The sequence below is a fragment of the Zonotrichia leucophrys genome, chromosome 3 (genome assembly GCF_028769735.1).
Source record: "Zonotrichia leucophrys gambelii isolate GWCS_2022_RI chromosome 3, RI_Zleu_2.0, whole genome shotgun sequence".
Lineage (NCBI taxonomy): Eukaryota > Metazoa > Chordata > Aves > Passeriformes > Passerellidae > Zonotrichia > Zonotrichia leucophrys.
In genome coordinates, this window is record NC_088172.1 from 7359502 (window position 1) to 7382750 (window position 23249).

At 36.7% G+C, this 23249-nt stretch overlaps 1 protein-coding gene across 6 annotated transcripts in view; it reads right to left on the reverse strand.

Moving 5' to 3' along the window:
* KHDRBS2 (KH RNA binding domain containing, signal transduction associated 2) overlaps nt 1-23249 on the reverse strand; it is a 343516-nt gene that overhangs the window by 232504 nt on the left and 87763 nt on the right. For all 6 annotated transcript variants that reach the window (XR_010439490.1, XR_010439491.1, XR_010439492.1 and 3 more), the window contains exon 3: nt 128-244. Coding sequence is in view for 1 of the 6 variants with exons in the window: in XM_064707310.1 (XP_064563380.1) it covers nt 128-244 (117 nt within the window). In the remaining 5 variants the exon portion in view is untranslated. The remainder of the gene's footprint in view (nt 1-127; nt 245-23249) is intronic.

A 23249-nucleotide genomic window follows, 5' to 3' on the forward strand; every position in this document is an offset into this window, starting at 1 on the left:
GCCTTGGAGTCAAGAGTCTATTACAGACCTTTTAATTGAGTCATTAATGAACAGACAGGCAATTTAAGTGTGACACCCAAAACAACATATGTTTCAACTAATTGCAATCAGAATACAGACACAGTACCTTAGCTTTATCCCTCATGGATCCTTTTCCCAGGATAGACATTTTTGCACCTGTTTCTTCTTGTAACCTCTTTAAAGAGTTTCCTCTTGGTCCAAGCAATTTCCCAACGAAATTGAACTAGAATGAAAATAAGAGAACTCTTTTAGACCCACAGATACTTTTCCAAAAACTTAATAAACATGATGACCAAACAAGAAAATTTTACTTTCCTTTAAAAGAAATACTCTGACCTAGCTTTGAGCCTAATTGACAGAGATACAAGACTGGAGAACCAAGATATTCATTCATCTAGTGTGAAAGACAGTAAAAGCATTCATGGTTTATTTGAACCCTGGGTGGCTCCTCTCTAGGACTGACAGGCCAGTGGCTGCTAGGTTTAGTGAATTGCTAAACCAGGTATTTGCTCATGAGATGGTACTGGTGAAACTCAGAGAATGCCTCCGTTCTTTCCCAAGTTAGCCAGCTTTACTTGCAAGTAATATATCTTGCAAATTTAGAGCTTTAGATAGATTTTTAGGATTTGAATGCTTCATACACACATTGACTTGAAAGTAAGTGCTGTTTTGTGTACTGGCTTCAAATACCTGTTTTGCCAGCACCAGAACAAATGACAATCAACAGATTGTGGTATATATTCAAGGGCATTTTCTAAAATGAACACAGCTTTGTCTGCCACACTGCTAATATTCCTAAACACTGCACACTTCACATACAGCAGTTTTTTCTGGAGAGATGTCTACTGGAAAATCAGGAGACAGAACAATAAATAAATGAGGTGTTAATATCATGTCCACACAAAGCAGCAAAAAGGGAGGAGTCTATTAAGTAATTTGTTTATTCTGTAATCAATAGTCTCTTCATTTATTGTTTTTTTATTATTTCCAACATCTTTTAAAAATGCTATGATATGTGGTCTTCAGAAGCTGACTAGACATCATCAGCACTTGCCTAAGATGTTCTGGAATTATGTTCAAGTCTGAACAGACAGTATTCTGGTCTGGCTTTCAACAAAGAATAAGCTCCACCAAAGCAAGAGGAATGTCACTGTATCAGCACTTCCTTGGTTTTGTTTCAGAGAAAAAGAACATGACGTTAAGAAATATCAATCACGAAAATGTCGCTCTCAAAACTACACACAAAAGTCTATAAAGATGTTATAATATACATTATTTTGCACTACTTTCTGTTTTAAAAATGAAAATATGTGGAAATATTCTTGTTTTCACTTTAACCAACAAGAATGTAACACAAATGCATCAGCCATGTTAGTAACACCCAAACTCTGAATCACGCCAGATGCTCCAAATCTCAAGCTCGCTTTCAGTCCAGTGTCTTAATTAAAAATAATTTTTAACTTCCTTCAAATACTGGTTAAGCTATCTAAGAAAACAGTATGTAATCACAGGGAAAATAAATATGTACAGTAAAATCTACTGCCACCTAAACCAAAAGATAATGTACCCATGGGGGAAGTAGTAAGTGGTAAGATTTTAAGGAAAATTTAGCATTATTTGAAGCTCCAAAATCAGTTTTTTCAAGCTGCTGTGTTTTTACTTTTTTCCAACTCTACCTGTTGATTTAATAAAAGGTATCAGCTCTTAAAATAGGGTAGGATTTCAAGTCAATGTCCCAGTCAATGTATCAACAATCCTATGATTTCAAACTGTTGCTCAGCCTCTTCCAGGGAAAACCTAGCCTGGAAGAAGTTGCTGGCTTCCAATTGATTATTCAATTTTGCATGCAAATAAACCAAACAATGAGGAAGAAATGGTAAGAACTGAACTTTAATACTAGATAGTAGACTTAATCTATTGATAGAAATAAGATTTAAAAAATCACCCATCTATATACATGTATGTAAAGTTTATTAGGGATGGCTGAGCAAACAGCAGAGCTTATGTTTCTCTGCAAGGTCCCTCTCACCTGCAGACAGGAAAGTGTCACAAGTTTCACCACCAAATCTTTTGTGACACTTACAGATCATCAATCAGACAAGAACCATGTCCTGCTGCATCCTTTCAGTGTTTCTCAGTATTAAAAAAAGCCACCCCTTCAAAGGTGAAAGAACTGTAACATTATGTAACTTTGGAGGAAACTATGAGAAGGCCAACCAAAGCTTGACTACATTTGTTCTCTGAATGGAATAAAACTATTAAATTACACTCTGTGAAGATTTATGTTGACCATTTACATTTAAGCACTTCATAAACTGTATAATCATTACCTTGACATATTGCTACAAAGGAGCAGTATGGCGAGCATAGACCATGTTATGTGCTAAGTGGATTTTAATCACTTCACAGGAAATAAGTGGCTGGGGATTTTAATTCTATTGATTATGTAGCAGACAGACACTCACATTTCATCCACTGTCTACAAAACATGTATCAGGAAGCAGTTATTTACAACTAAAAAACTGATTTGCTTTAAGTTTGGTTTTGTCTAAAATGGCAGAACAGCCACGGCACTATATCTGACATCCTACTGTTACTATAATCCCAAAACTGCCCAAGATCTGAAAGTACTGGTAGAGCAACTTTGACTCAATAACTTGTGAAAAATTATATACTTTATGTTAACATATAGGTAAAAGAAGCACATAGGAAAGAGAATGTTTCAGTAAACAGCCCAAAATGCAGGAAATTGGAACATAACTTAATTTCTCTCTTTTTTTTTTTTTTTTTTTTAATGAAGATATGCTGGGCAGAACCAATTTTAATACTGGAAATTTTAGGCTCCAGTTACAGCCACAGGCACGCACACACAACCTGAGCACAGAGAACAGTGAAGGAAAATGTAGAAACTCAGGCAGCTGGACTGCATAAAATGGTGAGCCTTGCCCAAAAACACACATTCCTGGTACAGCAGCTGTAACTGCAAATCTTATTCTGCAATCTCAGATCCAATCCAATTCTGCCATGTGTACAGATTTTCTACAAATAATATTAGCTCTAAGTCTCTGGGATAATATCTGGTCATATTAGGAGAGGATAGCTAAGAAATGCTGATAGATAGAAGAGAGAGTATTAAAAGAAAGCTTTCACTGCTGGGGAGCAAACAAACTTCCATTTGAAAAATATTGTTGTGTTTCTAGATGTTCCTAGAGGTGGCTTAACTTTTCAATCATGTTTATGAACATGATGAACAAGCTAGGCTTTCTAGCTTGCAGAAACCCTTCCTGGTTTATGGCAGAGATATTTTATATTATCTTCTTAGATTTTTTTATCATTTGTCTGGGGGAGATGATGCATGTCTTTAGGGGAAAATGATCAGGTGAAAGCAGAGGATGCTTTACCTATAATCAAATGCATGATGTTTCATGTATCAACAACTGTGGAATAAACCTTCTCCTCTGCAAAATAAAACCTGACAGAGAATACAGCTCAATAGATCTTTCCTTTATCTACAGCCAGTATCTCCAAAATCTTCCCCAAACCAATATATACACAGAGTTTCAAGAGATTTATCTGCATCTGATTACTTTCACACTTCACACAAGCAATCAGACAGTAAAGTGCTCAAAGCCAAAGTTCTAGCTCTCCAGTTTTCATCAAAACTTTTTGTTCCAACTACCTCAGGACAACATACCACAGGTATAACAAATCTAAGGCATAATTTACAGCATCAGCATTCAAGCCTCAAGCTAAGTACAATGACTGGTAGAAAATGCATGTTTACATTTCGAATAATATTTGTTGCCCTAATTGATGCAGCCTGAATACGTCTCCACTAGAACTATAACACCTCTTACTTTGTAAAATCTAATTTAATAGGGTTTTACAACCAGAATCAAGAAATATGCTTACCATTCAAAAAAAAGTTTGTGTCAGTGACTGTTTCTATTTTATACACAGATCAGTCTTCAGAGCAGTAACAAAAGCTAGATAAATAACAAATGGGTAAGACAAATGTTTCCAGTTGTAAGATAATGCAGAACAAAGCCCCGAACTGAGAGAAGAAATTAATTTCTTCTAGAAGCAGCAAACCAAAAATAGCCCTGGCTTGACAACATGAAACAGGTTTATTATTTCTCAGTGTTTTGTTCACCATTGCTATCAGTTCCTTTGTGGAGAGACAAAGTGTATTCCGTTTTCAGAGCTACTTATCCTCATGAAATCCTATCCTTATCCATGAAGAGCAGGATGGGGGTGAGGGTGGGGAAGAATCTTTCTAAATTCCATCCTGTTCTCAGGAAAAGTGGAGAAGACAAAGACAGCCACACCTGAATAAAACCTTACTGTTTGAGACCTGCCTATAATAAAGGTTCTGTTCTAGGACTTCTGACAGCTCATTTAATTTAGAACAGCATTTATTTTAAAAGTATCTCATATTTTGATATACGCAAGGGACTTCATGTTAAGGAGGTATTGGACTACTATGAAGGCAAATTTTATTTTTCTCAACATTTTGTAAGCATTGTATTACAATGCCAGTAATAATGCTTTAACTTTTGGTCAGCCCTGAATTGGTCAGGCATTTGGACTGAGCATTGTAGGTCTTATCCTACCAGAACTATTCTACTGTGGGAAATGGAAAGATAGAAACTTCCACAGACACAGAAGGGTCTGATTTGCAACTTTGGAAGAAGCTTGGGTTAATGCAAAATTAAAATACACAGACATTAAGAAGAAAAATTATAAACTTATATTTCTATAGTTGTAAGTAAGAATATGCCTTAAGTAAGTGAGAAACTGTATTGATAAGATGGTGAAGGGTTTATAATGTAGGGGTGCAATTGTACAGAGTTCAGATGTTCTAATATGTGTGTATGTGTGAGAGTAGCCCAGTGGATAAAAGTATCCACAGTGCAGCAGAAGTAAGTAAAGGTGATAGGTTAGAACAGCAAAATAAACTTTGTGGCAACTGTCCATTGGATTAGAAAGTTATATATTGTCTTGTCATGAAGAACTTGTGACCGTTTTGAGCTATGGCTGACTGCTTGCTCTCTCAAACCTCACAACCTCTGAGACTGAAGTTTACCTGAGGAGCAATAAATCACAGTTTTAGCCCGACTGTGGTCCCATCCCTTCATTAAAAGCGGCGATAATATTATTCTATTCTATTCTATTCTATTCTATTCTATTCTATTCTATTCTATTCTATTCTATTCCTCAGCAGATTCTGCAGAGTCCAGTTTGTCTCCCTTTATATGTAGCTGCTCACCCCATTCAATATCTAGTAGTTCTTGGCTTTAACAACATTAATTTAGTATTCCAGATAAGCATGGAAGATCATTTTTTTTACTACAGCTATGTCATGTTTGCTGTCTCTTGTAGAAGAGCTTCTGAGACACCTCTTTGGTAGGACTGAACCTTGCAGGGCTCTACTTTAGCAGGGCATGTCAGGAGACAGCAAACACCAGAAGCAGAAAATGAATGTACCCTGGAGATCTACTCCAAAGAAAGTGTGCTGCTGTTTTCTTATCCTTTTGTATCAGAGAAATGTCTCTGCAGCAGTCCCAGAACCAAAGGAGAAATGGAGAAAGCTGCCCTTTGCTACAGAGCTCACTGGGTCTCATCTCTCTGTTAGGCTTTGAACAATAACCCAGTGCCGGGCCACACACAGAAAAATTAAATGTTCAAAGGCAATATACAGCTTCTTGAAAACTCCAGGCCAAATTAATTTCAGGTTTAAATCAGTGGAATTGCTTCAAGAATAAATTAAATCTGATTAACAAAGTTAGAATTATTAAAGTTACCATGACCAGATTTACCTAAGAAATAAATGGGTTTTTATTACACCTTTTTTTATCTTGAGAAGTGCTGGGAACTCGTATTTACGGTGTGCTAGAAGAAGATGCTGCAATACTTGTCTGGCTATTTACTGGCTCATTGCAAGCACCTACATCTACAGTGAAAATATATTTTTGGCATAACTCCATGAAACAGATGGTCAGCAAATCCAGACAAAAATCTTCTACGTAAAAGTCTACACTGATATAGGAAAAATATCTCCTCACTTTTCACTTTTAGCAATTTTCTCTCAGAATTCTGGTAACAAGTTGTGGCATTCAAATAAAGCGATTTAAATGAGCCTTAAAAAGAAAATTAATTTTATGATAAAAAGAAAAAATTGGTATCTGATATACCCTTATTCAGTTAACCTTTCTTAAGTCAGGAAAATTTGAATGGCTCTTTCTCTAATACATGCATTAGCGGTGCCATTTATTAAAATCTGCTAATCTGTGAAACACCCAAGCATTTTATTTTATGTGGTTCTGTTTTTAAACCTAAGGTGATGTAATTGAGGAAAATCAAGGAACAAATTAAAATTGTGCATCTATATTAAATCCTCAATTAACAAGTTGTTAATTGCAAAGGTTTTATTATTTAGTTGCAGAAGTATCCAGAGGGACTCATTGTACCAGACACTGCACAGCCATGCAGGAAGACATGATCTTGACCCTACAGAGCTGTCAAGTATGTTTGAAAAACACAAACCAGACCTTACTGAATGTATGTAGCAACTATTGCTTATTTGAATTGTGAGGAAGGGACTGCTGAAACCACTGCTATTAAAATCACCAGGCTCAGATATCAAAGAGGGTATTCATACTCAAAGCGCACCAGCACCAGCTTCTGCTGGCAGAAAGACAACACCAGAGCCTGCTTTCTGCACCTCAGAAACGAGAAAGAGGATCCTAATGCTCAAGGAAGGGCTGGATGGGGTTCTCATCAATCTGGTCTAGTGGAAGATGCTCCTGCCCACAGCCAGGGTGACTGGGACCAGGTGATCTTTAAGGTCCCCTCCAACTCAAACAATTCTACAACTCTATGTCATACTTTGGCTTTTGTCTTTCTCCTGCAACCAGGATTATTACACTGCTCTTCCTAAGGGTGTCCCAATTTGTCCAGCCCAGCTGGGGCAGTGGTGAAGGCCAAGGGCCCACAGGAATGGTTCTCAGGCTTCTTGAGCTTGGGCTGAGGAGAGGTTAAAGATTTCAGCAAACTGGCCACCAGCCAGAGGTCCTGACTGATCCCAACCCACGCCTCTAAAAGGTAAGGAAGTTCTTTGAAGGCTCACTGCTCCCTGCTGGGAAACTATGCAAGAAGAGCAGTATTTTTAAAAACTGCAGAGTACGCTGAGCTAAACATGACTTTCCCTTGTACTGGATTTGTATTTTATGGAATGAAGGGCAAGAGGATTCTTTAGGACACAAAGTCATCTGGCATTTAACATTCATTCTAGCCAAGCTTAAAGTAGTCAAATTTTACCACTTAGGGGAAAATCAAATACAAAGTAAGTAGTAAGGAATTCCTGGGACTATGTGTCTAAGACTGGCTCATTTGGAAGACATTACCTAAAATGGTATTTATACAAATGCCAACAATTTAGGCTGCAGAAGTGCACCACTGAGCTTTTTCCAAAGTGCACAAAGAAGTTTATAATGAACATACTCACAGGTATGGAAATAGGTACTGAGACTACAACATTTAAAAGCACAATCAACATTTGGCTAATTGGGCTTATTACTCCCACAGATACACAATTTACCGGTCACAGTAATAAACACCATCTGCTCTTTGCTAACTGGCAGCAACCTAACAACTTTTTTCTAACTTGAAGAGTTTGTAAGGTAAAAGAATATCTAAAGAAGTAGTAGTTTCAGTGGGACTTCCATGCACATCATCTTACTCTTACTGAACTGAATATGATTTCCTATTATGTGAAAGATTTCTCTTTGCCAGATGATGTATTTCCCAAGATAAGCTCTAAGTCAACAAGAAACAGGATAAGTTAGGGTTGAATACCCAACCATAAAAATAATGTATCTTTCCCATGTATGTTAGTGGACTACTCAAATGTAGCATAAAACACAAGTTTCTGATCAGTCAAGGATATATAACAGTTAATTTGGACCCACTGTGTTAATGGACTGATTTAACATACATGCATATAGTATCTAATTTTGTACACATCATTATATTAAATCACAAATGTTTTATGTTAATATAATTAAAAATTCTGTTAGTCAATTTGATTTTACCTTTTGCTATTAAAGTAATTATACTTACAACAGCATTTAAGTATCAATTTACATATACTGAGCACTATGCAAACAATTTTATTGTCAAGTCACATCCATAATCCAAGCAAAGCATTACTTTAAATCGACTGACATATGCAAACCACATAGTTCTGTGGAAATTAAACAAGCCTGTGAAAGCACACCAAAATATTTTATGAAACTCTGGTTCCTTCACCTTCCCCTGCTGCATTTTCTACACTGCTTTTTTTTGTTCTTTGTTACTAAGGGCAAATTCAAGAAGATAATTTTTTTTTCTTCCTTCCATCTCATTATCTTCCACTATCATTAGAGAAGAAAACCAAGTATCTTTCAAGATTTTTTAATGAGGTATTGGCTGATCTGAGATGGTAATGCAAAGAAATAGTTGAAGAGGAGCAAAGCATTCCAAAATAACATTGACAAGGAGGAAAAAGTTAATACACTTAATTCAAGGACTCAAACTGATGCTGAGTTCTGTTCCCAAAGAGCACAGTAAGACATCTGTCTGATCTCTACTATAAATTCAGGTGAAAATGACACAAATTTAAGAGAATAGACATTGTGCTCTATTTGTCCATTCAGTCAGATGTGACAGGACAGAAATAAACTGGGACAAGGCAGGATAAATACCATTAAGTAAATTGCCATTGTTCATGAGCTGATTCTCAAAAGACATCTCCTGTAGCTATCTGTTCAAAGAGCAGATTGCACACTAACTGAAACTACTTTTTCTTAATTTATTTTTTTTTCTCACAGTGAAGAGCTTATGGAAAGAAAACAGCCAGCATTACCTCCATTATCTGGCAGGGAGTTTGCTATAGGTTTCCTATAGGTAACATACTGGGCCCAGAAAGACCATGTCCATTCTCCAAACTGGAACTGCCCCAGCTTGCATTTTAACTTGCAGACCAGGGGACCTGAAGAGCTTCCTCCTCCACAGTACACAGGGCTAAGTGCAACAGTAAAAATCAATGGAGCTGATACATGATTTTACATTTCATTTAACTCTGCTGATTGCAACCCCAAATTTAAAATATATAGAGAGTAATTCCTCTGTAGTTTGATGGCAATGCAACAGATTTGCTAACTGTAAAGGATCAATCGCTGTGCTAAATAAGGATACAACAAGACTTCTTCCCCCCATTATTTTTGGTTGTTGGAGAGGGTCCAGAGGAGGCCATGAAGAAGATCAGGGGACTGGGGCACCTTTCCTGTGAAGAGAGGGTGAGAGAGCTGGGGTTGGTCAGACTGGAGAAGAGAGGGCCTTGGGGAGGCCTCAGAGCAGCATTCCAGCTCCTGAAGGGACCCTACAAGAGAGATGGAGAGGGACTGTTCACACGGGCACAGAGTGAAGGTGGAATGGCTTCAAATGGAAAGAGGGTAGATTAAGATCAGGTACAAGAAAGAAATTTTTCACAGTGAGAGTGGTGAGGAACAGGTTGCCCAGAGAAGCTGTGGATGCCTCATCCCTGGCTGTGTTTGAGGCCAGGTTGGATGAGGCCCTGAGCAATCTGATCAAGTAAAATGTGTCCCTGCCCAGCTGGCAGGTTGGAACTTTACGGTCCCTTCCAACTCAAACCATTCTCTGATCCCATGATTCTATGATTTGTAAATATTCATAATTGGCCAAGTTGAAAGCTCATAGCACTCTCTGTTTGCAAATTAGAACATCTCTTCATTCTCTTTAAAAAAAACAAAAAACAGAAATCACAGGGTTTTATAGTATCTGAGTATCAAAAAAACCCAAAAACCTGAGACGCATTTGTAATACTCTGCTGATGGTTTTCCTTTGCAAGCAACATAACTGTGCTTCAAACTTCATTTATGTAGCACAGAAAAAAGAACTTGCAGGACAACAACTTGAGAGACCAAGACATACAGCATGTGACAAATGAGATGGCAAGCATGAGCTGGAAGGCCTGAGTGCCTTTGAATAATGCAGGCTGTAATACCCAACAGTCTTGTCATTGCCATACAAAAATTCCTGGGTGAACAAAACTGTGGTTTGGATGCCCCTACCTGATAAAATATTAAATGATCTTCTGTTTTTTTCACTTGCACTTTTTTTTTAAATTCTCACACCCCAGGCTCAGATCTGATTCACACTTAAAAGAATATTATAGAAGTAATATTGAGTTCTCTAACACAAGATTTAGAAATGCCTCAGAGGTGTATTTCATAACCATCTGATTTTAACTTAACATTTATTCATTCATAATTACCTTGCTTTTAGCACGTCTACAACCTTCAAGAAGGATGAACATGTTTGTAAAATACATATTAAAGAGAGCCACCAATATGAAGGCAGTGAATATTTTCAATTCACCTTGTCAAGACATGTCCCAAGCTCCAGCTTGTCAAGAGAGCTGGGAGTGCTCTCCTAAAGGGCTAAAGTGACACAGCCATAGCCAAATAACAGATTTGGTATCTAGGAAGATGATTCAGACTTTGAAACACTTTCACAGTGGCATCTGACCAAGTTGTGAGACTCATGTCTATGTACTGAATTTCAAGCACATCAGTCCCATTTCCACACCCTTCTCTGCCTGGAGTTGCCATTCACCTCCAGTTCAACTGCCTCATTCATTCAGTAACTGTGTGAGCTTTGGAATCTCACACACATTTACATTTACAAAAAGTCATAAATCCCAGGTCTGGAGCTCAATGTCTAGGTCTTGCAATGAACCGAAGAACAAATTCTAGTTCTCTTGGGAATCTTCATCTTCCAGTACTTTTTCATATTACTCCAGGAAATCACTGCATTTAAATATTACAAATGAGGAAATGTTTTGATTTGCAACCCCCAGCATTTATACTCCCTTTGTGTCTGCAAATGCAATAGCTACTGAAATGAACTGAAACAATGACAGCAAATATGTGACAAAACCATGTGAAGCAATAAGGAAAATTAACTTCCAACAGACACTGAGGGGAAATGTAAGTGCAAGTTTATGTGTAACATTATATTCTGTGTAAATCTCAATAGTGCTTTGAAGCTTTTTATTTGATAAAGACCATATATGTCTAAAACATTTAGATTACAGCAAAGTAGAGGAAGCAAACTGATATATTCTTAAAGGTAAAATCTAAAGATTTATTCCATGTATAATTTACTGGCAATGTATTCCCACTGCAAATTTATTTACAAAACAATTTTACTGTCATTAAAACTGAATACACCTGTAAATAATATTGCAGCAAAGTAAGAACAAAACAGTGCACTTCAACCTGCAGCAACAGTGAAATCAATGGACAACTACTCACTCATGTAATCTCCACTTAAATACTAAACAATGACGCTGACAACCAAGCAAATGCATCCTCACACTGACAGCACTATCCTCCAAAATCCCAAAGTGGTATATCTACTTACATCACAAGATTAATATGACAAACTGCTTTATAAGAAGATTATTTGTTCTAAAATCAGTGCATAACATCAAATTTCATGTAAAGCATTTAAATTCATGGAGATTTGCCTCAGATGACAACTTTCACCCTTGCTATGTCTTCTCTTATGTCATGTGGCATTCTGCATTTTTTGTAATTACAACAGAAAATGGCTATTTCTGAGTCTATTGTAGAAGTGTAATTTCCAAACTAAGGTTTGTCAAATGCCTGTAGATGCAGAGTATGGGCATTACATGTCTGGTTATTCTAAGGCCTGTACATCACCCACTTAGAATAATGCAAGCAGCTGTCTCACTAATCTTTAGCAAATAAAAAAGAAATTAACTCCCTGCTTGCTAATAAACATGGATGCCCAAATTCTAAAGGGGCTTTCAGCTGATGAATTCCAGTGTCACTGCATTCAAGCCTGGTGAGCCTAGAACTCCATATTCTCTCAGAAATGTGACAGAATGTTTATAAGCATGACACGGACAGAGAGCTGAACTGGTGGCTCTGAGAAGTGCATCCCATATGTCTGATGACTCCAGAGACACATTAGTGGCAGCAATTTGCAGTCCTTGCAGTAAAAAAAGAAACAAACAAGGGACAGGACAGAACTTTCAGAGATGAAATTCTCAGGTCATTTGAGAGCTGAAAGCTGTGACCTGCACGCAGCAGCCTTTGCCACATCCTCACTGTGGCATGGGCACACTCAGAGAGAAGGGGATGCTCTGGGGCAAAGCCACAATCACAGGCTGAAACAGCAGGAAGAACAGGGAGAACCTGGAACTGGGGCCATGTCCAGGATAGAAAGAGGCTGCACAAAAAAGAAAATACCTCCTTTGAAGTAAAAGGGGTGGGTGTGCCTAAAAATCAAAGAGAGGACATGTGCTGGGTATGGAATTATATTTAACTCAATTATTAAATTCAAGAAAAAGATCTTTTTAAAATCCAACACTGTATTCAAATAAGGAAAACAAAAATTATCATAAACTATCAGCCTAAGAAAACAAAGTACACTTTTCACACAGCAAGTAAAAGAAAACTTTGAGGAACAACTTGAAGAAGTATAAAAAAAGAAAAAAAAATAGTATTCAGAGTTTTGGAAGCCAGACAGAGAGCTGGTAGGGCTAACAGATGTTCAGGCTATAAAAGGAGGATTCAAGAAAGATGAGGTCAGAACACAAAACTAAAATACCTTTTCTCCATCTGGGTTCATAGTGGAGGAAACTGTGACAGGTGGTTGGGAGGAAGACAGTGCAATAAAAATTTTCTAAGAAATTCCAGTTAAATTACTACAAATCAGAATAAACAATGCATTTAGTGAACAAAAAATAAATACATTAGATAGAGAAAGGGCTGAGAGGTGGCTATTTTAAAGGGAAATAATTTCTCAGGCATCTAGAGTGTTCTCTAAAGAACAAACTAACCTGAACTAGGTTAGAAAGTAAACTGATAACCAGATACCTGATTTTCAAAAGACCAGGACGATGTGGTGTTAGAAGAAAGGACCTCTCATGGAAACAGAAAATGTGTTTAAACACTGGTGAAAATTTGTAGCAAATAATCAGTATTTACACTGGAATGAAGTAATTAGTTGAGCCTTTCAGAGATCCAGTAGGAGACTGAAGCCAGGGAAAGCAATGAACAGTGAGAAAACAGACTTTACTGATGATGCTAAGCTAAGTCAAGGTTCTGAAGGCTGGACTGGCTATAAAAAAACTACATCTTATGACACTTGGTGATAAAATTGCAGCTGAAATACCATGTAAATAAATGTAAAAACATTAAAACACACTCCACCTTTACAAACAAAATGATTTGCTGATTCTAAGTCCTTGGAAATGGTATCAGGAAAAATAACAGCTCAGGGGAAAACAGGAGACCCTTGCAAGGAGCACTCTCAGAACCAGCACAAGAAAGTTTTCTGCACAGGAATCCTCCTAATTTGAGTTTTAAGGATTGACCAGAAGATTCACCAGAAGAAACAACCCTGAGCTCAGGATAGCCTTGGCAAGTTGGGGTCATATTCTGGAGATGTGTCTCTGCATACTCTGACTCCACTCCATTTTGGTTTTAGACACAGTTTCCAGTGTTGGTGACTGCTGGAAGAGCTAAACAACAGCATTAGTCATGCAGAAAATGGATTATAAGGTCATTTGCAATATTTTGCAAGAGTTTGAAATAGGCAGAAATAGTGAAGCAAGTACTACCATCTTTTTATAGATCACGTGCTATGTTCATTCAGTGTCCTGTCACCAAAGTACCATGCAAAAAGTATTAGAAAAAAACAAAACATGCCAGAATTTTGTTCATACTGTATTATACTACAAAATCAATTATATTTTTATGCAAATTTTTATTTTGAGATACAATATTATACTCTAAAACTTTAGGCATACGTAGTACTTGTATTTTAGTTAAAACATAACTGACTAAAATTTATTAAAATTATATTTTTGAAGTACACTTTGATCCAAATATTAAGCTTTAAAAGATGCACTTGTGGCAGCACTCTGGAGTCATACCTAGAGATTCTGTTCAGATGCATGGACAGCAATTTATAACAGTGATGGCAATTAAATAAATTATATTCTTCATTTAAAAAAATTATCATCCCTGAAAAATTAACTACAATCCATCTGTGGTGGTAAGTTTTCTTCTCCTATTCAGAAAGAGGTATCAGCATGCATTTTTTTATTTCATCCAGACAGAATATGACAAATAAATAAATTCCTTGAGATTCCTCATACTGCAACATATAAAAATAGGCTGAAGGCCTTATCCTATTCCTCTACTTGTCCAGAAATTTTTCACATTTTTAGGACTAAGAAATGGATGCAATGTAACTAATAAGGATGTCACAGAATTATTGTTCAACACTGGTTCTCATACAACTCACACTTGGTCTGCTTCAGATGGCAAAGCACAAGGAGAGTGAAGAATGGGTTTCTCTCTGTTTTTTCCTATTGATTTACTAAAACCACAGTGAATAATGATCTGATGTGTACTTTATAAGAATTAATCTAAAAAATGTTATTATTCATCTCTTGCAACCTTGATTTTAAAACATAGCACTTTATAGCATTTCAGTGTAGATTCAGACCTAGTAGCTAAATTGAAAGTCATATAATTGTGAAACAGCCTTTCCAAGTAGTAACATTAAAATTCCTTTTTTACTTTGTCACTGAAATGCAAAAATTTATTTACAATATGACAGAACTCACCAGGACAGGTTGAATAGGTGAAAATGTGTTTGTTATAAGATGCAGACATAAAGGTTCATCTATAAAATATTTATATATTTTTAATATTCTTATAGAGTTTTGAGGCATATAGGCCATAGGCATGAGGTAGCTGGCAAACTCCTGAAAAATTATTTTTGAGAGGTGGTTTTAAAGTGATGAAGTACTATCTATTATTAACATTAAAGCAAGCAAATTGGTTTATACAAAATTAGAAGACATGGAGAAGATAGGAAATCAGTCAAAAAGAAAGTGAGTCAGAGATGTTTATAGCTCAGGATTTATGGAAAGTCTTCAGAAAACATGGCAAAATATTCTTTTACTATCACAATTACTGCTAATTTGCACAATCTGAGTCTACTGCTTATTTTGGAAAATAATGTATGTCATTACATAAAATTAATGAAACATTCAGTGTACACAGTTTCTCCTAATTTTCATATAAATGGTTTCAAAGTGCTCTTGTAAACTGCTAAATGACAACTTTCACAGCTAATCAATATTTTTTGTTTTATAATAAAAGAGGTTTTTTAAATACCATTGTCAGTAGAACCATATGTATACAAGTAAGTCTTGTATCTTAAATTAACTCCATCAAAGATTCTTTACTGTAACCTCTCATTTTTTTATAAGCAGAGCATAGTCCCCATTGACCTGAAAACTAGAAGTAATCAATGTGCCAATGTCTCCAAGCAAAATTTAGTACTGCATCTCTGAAAACAAATCAAGCTCTAAGCAGAAACAGTAATTTGTAAGGAACTATAAATACCTTCCCATTCTATACAAAATGGTTCCTTATAACTGAGATTTCCCTGTACTACTAGGAAAATACAAGCCAGAAAAAAATATTGATTAAAAAGATATTTTAGGGCAAGTTTCCCCTTCAAGTGTTTTCTTTCTTAGCTCTTAGTCTTAGCCTGTATCACTAACAGTTCTAACACCTTTAGTTAATTACTATGAATCCTTACTTGTTTAAAGTGTCTGTACACATCTAATCAGATCAGTTTCCTCTCAGATGACATGGCATTTTTCAAACCCATTATCCTGTTAAAATAAAAAAAGTCCACTACCTATTTAAAGTATTAAGATAGATTACTATTTAGGACCAACTTCAGAAATAAAGACTCTGCTCTAGCCTTGCCAAACAATTTATTTCTGTTTAAATACATTTATTGTACTTTGGCACAGTAAAAATTACCTCATATAGATACATACAATGAAGTTATAAACTGCCAGGACTTTGTGAAATGTATTATATTGGGGAGCAGTGTCCCAAAGGAAATAGTGTAGGAACCATAAACCACAGAATTAACAACTTAAAGCTGACTAAATTATACATTATACATATGCAACAGAGGACTGTTCTCCGTGTTTCAAATATTCATGTTGATGCATTACAGCTCATTTAATTCAAAATAATTGCACTGCAATGACCATGCTGTCATTTGGATTATGTGTCTGCACAGATTTGAAGAACCCATTTCCATTTCTCCACTCTGGCATAAGTGGGCAGAGGAATTTCTCTCGGTTCCATGGTCAAGCAGCTCTTGCTTCTGCTTGCACTTTGGAAATTATTGAACCACCAAGCAGAGGGTGCTGCACAGGCTGCATATCTGCATGAACACGGTGTCCAGAGACAAAGCCAGCACTACAGCTGTGTCACAGACATCTTTTTATGAAAAACCTTTTCTTGGGATTTTTTCTTCCTGAGAAGCTGTGAGGCCTCAGAGACAAAATGTAAATAATAGTTATCTGCTGCTGTGGAATGCAACAGGTGCATCTGTGACTGGCCTCATGTGCTTGTTTGTAATTAATGGCCAGTCACAGCACAGCTGGCTCTCTCTCTGTCCGAGCCACAAACCTTTGTTATTCATTCATTTCTACTGTTAGCCTAGCCTTCTGATGAGAACTTTTTATTCCATTCTTTTAGTATAGTTTTAATGTAATATATATCATAAAATAATAAATCAAGCCTTCTGAAATATGGAGTCAACATTCTCGTCTCTTCCCTCATTCGAAAGCCCCAGTGAGCACTGTCACACAGCTGGACATGGGTGACACCAGCATCGCTCCAACTGTTCAGGCCTTGGGCCCTGGGCCAGCCCATGAGCCCTCTCCAATAGCCCCAAATCAGTCCTTGGGAATCAACTGCAGTGATTTCCAGATGCATTTTTAGTGAAGCCATCTTTTTACAGAGACAGGAGATGCAATGCTAAGGACATGGCTAGCCTGTACCAGAGGCTGCAGGGCCAGCAGGCACTGGCACTGCTGGACTTGCCACACCTGCTTTGGTTACAGCTCAAATCCAACAGCAAAATATTTATCATCTCTGCTGCCCTAAAGTTTCATGTTGATTAGATTAATGTTGTAAGACTCTGAAAACTCTGTGACATGTTTGCATTAAATCAGAATTTCCTACAAACAAAATCATTCAGTGTTTCAGGTATTACACATAAATATTAATCAGTTAAATCTCTTTTCTCTGTAAGGCTGAGACAAGACTATTGATTACTATTATAATGCTAAAAGGGAGAGGGCATGAATATCTTACCCTAAAGTACTTTTTGAAAACTCTAAGATAACTTTCCAAACAAATGTAATTAAAGTGTTTTGATGGAAGAAGAACAAAAAATTACCTTCTCCCTTCTACCTAGCTAAGCCAACCACCATGTTACTGGAAACAGCACATTGAATTTGGAGTGCATCACCAAACCTAAGGAGTTTTGAATGCCCCATTTTACAAATACTTGGTAATGAAGTAAACTATCTTATTAAAACCAAGGATTATGTGAAATGAAAAATATGCAGTTCAGTAGAACACACAAATAGAGGCAAAGATCAAGAATTCTATGGGTCAAATGAATGCTAATTTATATATTTTGGGGGAAAAAATGAAGCAGTATTTCACAATGTCTGAATGATGTATATTTAACTTACTATAAATATCAGAATCAACATGCTAGAAATATTCAGATGATTTGGGAAAACTGTGTAGGAGTGTATCTGTCTTCTTATATGTGCTGGGTACAGTCACTCTCAACATACTAATAAAGAAACTTAGAAGCCATGGGATGGAAAATTAAGTTTCTTGCCATGGAGTACAGCCAGGAAAAGACTTCAGGAAGAAGATAATGTTAAGATTTGGGACTGCCCCATGCCAATATTGAGTCTCTCACTAGAGATTTTGTGTTCTCCAAATCACTTAGGCAAGGAAAAGAGCTTTACTTTGGTCTGGACTTCCAAGGGAACACAGAGAAATTCTGGCTGCACCAGATCACCTGTGAGAAGTGCTATGAACCCACACTAGGCAAGCATGGAAAGACACAAATGGCACAGGGAAGTACCACAGAAAGAGCAGCTGCAGAGCAAACTGCCAGCAGGCTGCAGGAGAAAGGCTGAGCCCAGCACCCAAAAAGGGGCTGTATCTAGTGCAGTCTGACACAGGCGTCAGCCAGCACTGCACACAGTGCTGCTCAAAAATCCACCTGAGACAGACATCCTGGGGACACCTCACAGCTCAGGATCATGTGTTGCATCACATCTTCTCTGTATTTAAAAAGGCAAAGAAAATCTAGCATAAACAACTGCTAGGTGTGCCATGGAAGAAGGTGCTAGTTAGAAGACTGAGGCTTTGTTTACAGTGTTATAAAAAATGTATTTAAAACAAATTATAAAGTGGAGTAGTTTAATTGCATTTCGTTCTTGTTTGGACACATTTACTCAGAACTGATGTGGTCCTAATTTGAATCAAATACTGAACCAAATAAATTTAGAACTAATTGGGACACGAAAATTCTTTGCACTTAATTGTCCTAAGAATCCCTAAGCAAACATGCTCCTTAAATGCCAAGTGTAGAAATCTAAATCTTATGCCGTTTTTTCCTTTTAAACACAGGGACACTGAATATAAACCCTTACAGACACTGAAATCTAGGCTGTTTATTGAGCAGAACTGAGTGACAAATTCACTGTTATTTCTAAGACAAAATATCACCTTTCTACCAGAGCTAAATGGGGAATTTTTCAGCCAGATGGTATAGATTTTGTGGAGTTATGCTGTGCAACAGAAAATATTTGGGAAAAAATTAATTACAGCAATCACTGCTGTATCAACTCTAGGGTTAGCCAGATTCCTTAACATTTTTCATATTCACCATATTAACCTCTCCCAAATTCAGAAGCATCAAATATTTTGTTTAAATAAATACTTCAGTAAAACAACATAATTATTGAGATGAAGACACTTTAACATAAGGCAAGCATGCTGTGAGGATATTAAGCAATGTTAATGGAACTTTTAGGAAGAAAAATTTATTTGCAGTAAATGAGGAAGTAGAGAGATACAGCTATGGTACCTTAAGCTTAAAAAATACACCATCTCTCTTTCAAGACAAAATTGACCATAGCACTAAGTGCTGTGTGCAGTCATTTCTTGAAGACTTCCAATTATACTGACTCCACCATTTCTCTGGACAAACAATTCCAATGCTTAAGAACGCTTTTTGTGAAAAAAAATTCGTCCTGATGTCCAACCTGAACTTCTCCTGGCACAGCTTGAGGACATTTCCTCTTATCCTGACTTTGGTTGCCAGGGGAAGAGGCTGACCCCCGCCAGTGAGGGGCCCAGAGCAGGCACAGCACTTGAGCTGCAGCATCGCCAGTGCCAAGCACAGAGGGAGAATTATTTTAATACTGCAATGCAAGATAAAGTGCCATCATATAAGTGTACATAAAATATACATTCGGTTGTTCATGGCCATTAAAATGAATTCATGTTCAAGATCTTTCATAAGAGATCTTGAAATCAAGAGGATTCTATAATAAGAGATACTATTTTAAAAGAACAGCAGCTGTTTATGTGCTCTTTTTGCCAACATTTCATTTTCCCCTTCAGCCCAATGCTACACCAAAACCTGTGCTATCTCCAAACACCAGACAGTTGCTACTAATCAGTTCTTCGGGTTTTTTCCCAAATACAGTAAAAAGTAGCTGTCTCTGCCAATTAGGCAATATGATTGATGGATAATCACTCACACATGGTCCTAGGAACCATCATCAGCTGTGCAAAACCCCGCACACAAGTAACTGGAACAATCCCTGTACAAAATAAATATTTTAAGAAAACCTTCTCAAATTTATCTGCTGATTGCCATGAAACAATTCTACTCTGATTCATAATTAATTGCATGGAATGTCTCAGTATCTATAAAGAGTACTTGTAATATATTCAGCTGCCATTTGAGAGTCTCCTATGACCAAACAGATTGGTGTGTGCAGAGTGCCTCACAGTTCAGCTGAAAAAAAAACAATCATCTAGATTTCATTAAATAAAACATACTGGTTAGAGAATGACTACTATAAGCATAAACAGTGGCTAATTAGGAGTGTAATATACAGTCATTTTTTCCTAGCTGGACATAATTGTGCTTTGTTTACTTTCACTTTTTAATAATGGTAAATTTCATGAAAGTTACCTTTAGAAGAAACAATCTTAGAGGCTAGTAAGCAAGTGGCAGTCATCAGAACTATGTACTTGTTTTTCTGAAAATGACCGAAATGTTTTAAAAATGCTTATAAATTTCTTTTTTTCTAGGAATCTGAAACAAGCAAAAAGGAAAAGAATCTGTAGTAATGAAAACAAAAAAAAAAGCCACCCTCAACTGGCCTCTTGAACTGAACTGGAAAAGTGTAATTCTGACAGGAAATACCCTTTGCTATGCTGTCATTATGGTGATGCTCAAACAAAGTGCTGATTGCATGGCTCTGCATTAGCAGTACCACTGTACACTCACTGTGTGTGTGAGCATCACTATGGCTAAGAGGAAAACCTATTTCCATCAGCTGGAAAACAAATTACTGATACAGAAGGTCACTACTAAGTATAGCAGGAGATTTTTATGTTGCTGAACTTCTACAGAGAAACCAACAAAATCCAGTGGAAAAGCCTCAGCTATACTGTGAGCTAGTAATTGACAAGAAACTATGTTAAATACTTCACAACATCTGAGAATTTACTCAGAAAATCATTTTTTGAACTTACAACAATACAAAAATATACAATGTGCATCTCAAACTTGCCGGTTTGTCACTGACATCTTTTCATTAAAATACTTTCTTTAGGATTTTTCTCCCTTCTGAGAAGCTGTGGCCTCAATAAAATGTAAACAATAGTTATCTGCTGCTGTGGAATGCAACAGGTGGATCCGTGATTGGTCTCCTGTGGATTTACTGACCACTCACGGCAGAGCTGGGTCTCGCTCTCTGCTGGGACACAGACCTTTGTTATTCATTCTTTTCTACTCTTAGCTTAGCCAGCCTTCTGAGAACTTTTCCTTCTATTCTTTTTAGTATAGTCATAATGTAATATATATCAAAAAATAATAAATCAAGCCTTCTGAACATGAGGTCAACATTCTCTCCTCTCTCTTCATCCTGCAGCCCTTGTGACCACTGTAACACCAGTTCAATGCTATTTATTCTATTCTAAAACTGCCTTAATATTAGGTAGAATCATAGATTTCTCTGTAATAAGGTAGACACAGAATAGCAGACACTATATTGCATTGCTATTCTATCCAAGTAACATGAAAATCAGTTTTCATAGAAGGTCTTCCAAAGAAGCCTAATTATGAACATGTAGGGATCACCTCTACTATTTCTTTATGAGCCATCTACTTCCCATATTTTTCCCTCAATCAGCTGCACAGAGCTACCTACAGAGCTAGCAGTAGGTAGCAAAAAATTGACAAGATGAAGAATGCATTTGCTAACAGGGAATTTACATACCCATAGCTCATACATCATCACAGCTTACCCAGGCTTTAATGACTCCTCTGAACTGACAAGATGAGGATGCTCACACTCGGTGGGACTAATCAGAAACAGCAAAATGCTTCAGTAACCACAATTCAACTGAAAGTTGCATAAGTGGTTATCTTGCCTTAAAGACAAATGGCAGGTTTAGCCTAGTTTCTCTCAATTATAACACCCTCTGAAACAAGCCCTGTTAAGAAGGCATGGAAGGTGTGAGGAATTAAAATTAAAAAAAAAAAAGAAAAATAATATTTGTGGAAAAGAGTGCTAAAGTTTATATAGAGGGATTAAATATTACACAAAACTAAATATTATGTAGAAACCTCCTGCTGCTGCATTCATCCTCCTGTAATAACAAGAGATCATTATACAAGGTGGAAATTTCTGTGATATGACATAATGTGACAGACTACTTGTTAACAAATCTTTCTAGGCTCAAAATGGAATGAGGACAGTTCATTCTTGCTCTATCACTTGAACATATCAAGTGCTGGAAATTATATCTTTATTTTGCCAAAATGAAAGTATATCTCATTCGCTATAATCAAGAAGAGAATAAAATTATGTCAAGCTATAAGAGGTTCCTAAAAATATATTAAGAAAAAGATATTACTTTTAAGGTTAGTAATTATTCAGTGGATCAGTCTGCTTGGGAGAAAATTACATTAGCATGGTTTAAAAAGCAGGACTCAGAAGCTGTGAGGCCAAGAGTCATGAAACTACCCAGAGGACAGGAAACTCCTGATAATGGCTTCTATCCACTAAGTATAATATTTCTTTAGCAACACCGTCATTTTCTCTTTGATCTGCCCTACTTAGAAAGGCAGGAACTTTTAAGTCACCAAATCTTTTTGGGGCACTGAAATGGACAGGCAATTTTTGGCTGACCTCAGTTTCAGAGGGCATATAGACTAAACCCATTCAGATGCTTCTTGAACAGACATCAGTGCAATTTGCAGGTGCAGTTCAGAAGTGACATATGGCCTCTTATTATTTCCACAAATATGCTGTTACTGCAACAATAAATCTTTAACAGACACTGCCAACTCTGTATGAGGTCTTAAACATATTGATGTTTATAAATCTGTAAGATTTGATTGAAAGAAATATACCACTGCTCTAATCTCCAACCCACAAATTACTTTCCATTGAAGCAATATAGTGATTTCTTTCCCAGAACTATAAAAACTTATAAATAATAAATCACATTAAAAAATTGGACTGAAATATCAACACTTTTTTTTTTGGCCTTCTTTCTTATGCATAAAGAAACAATATCAAATGTTGTCCCTCTTACCTGGGAGAGCAATATTTATCTGTCAAAGAACACTTGTTTAATCATGGATTTAAAAAGAGAAATAAACTAAGTAATAAAGAAGGGAAAAATCCAGGCTGATTAAAAAATTGAGAAGTGGGTAGATTGAACAGCTCAACATCACATTCCCCCCACTCTGCCCACATTCACGTGTTAAGCTACCTTTTGTTAATACTGAATAGAATCAGTTTTTATCCACATTTCCCTAAACAAACCGGTTTAGTGATGTTGCAAAAACACAGTTCCTAAGTCATCAACCAGAGTTTGAGGGCTATCCTGCAGTGACAACATGGATGTCTGGTACTTTCCTCCTGTGAATGTGTAACTCACTTGGACAACAAATGTTGAGAT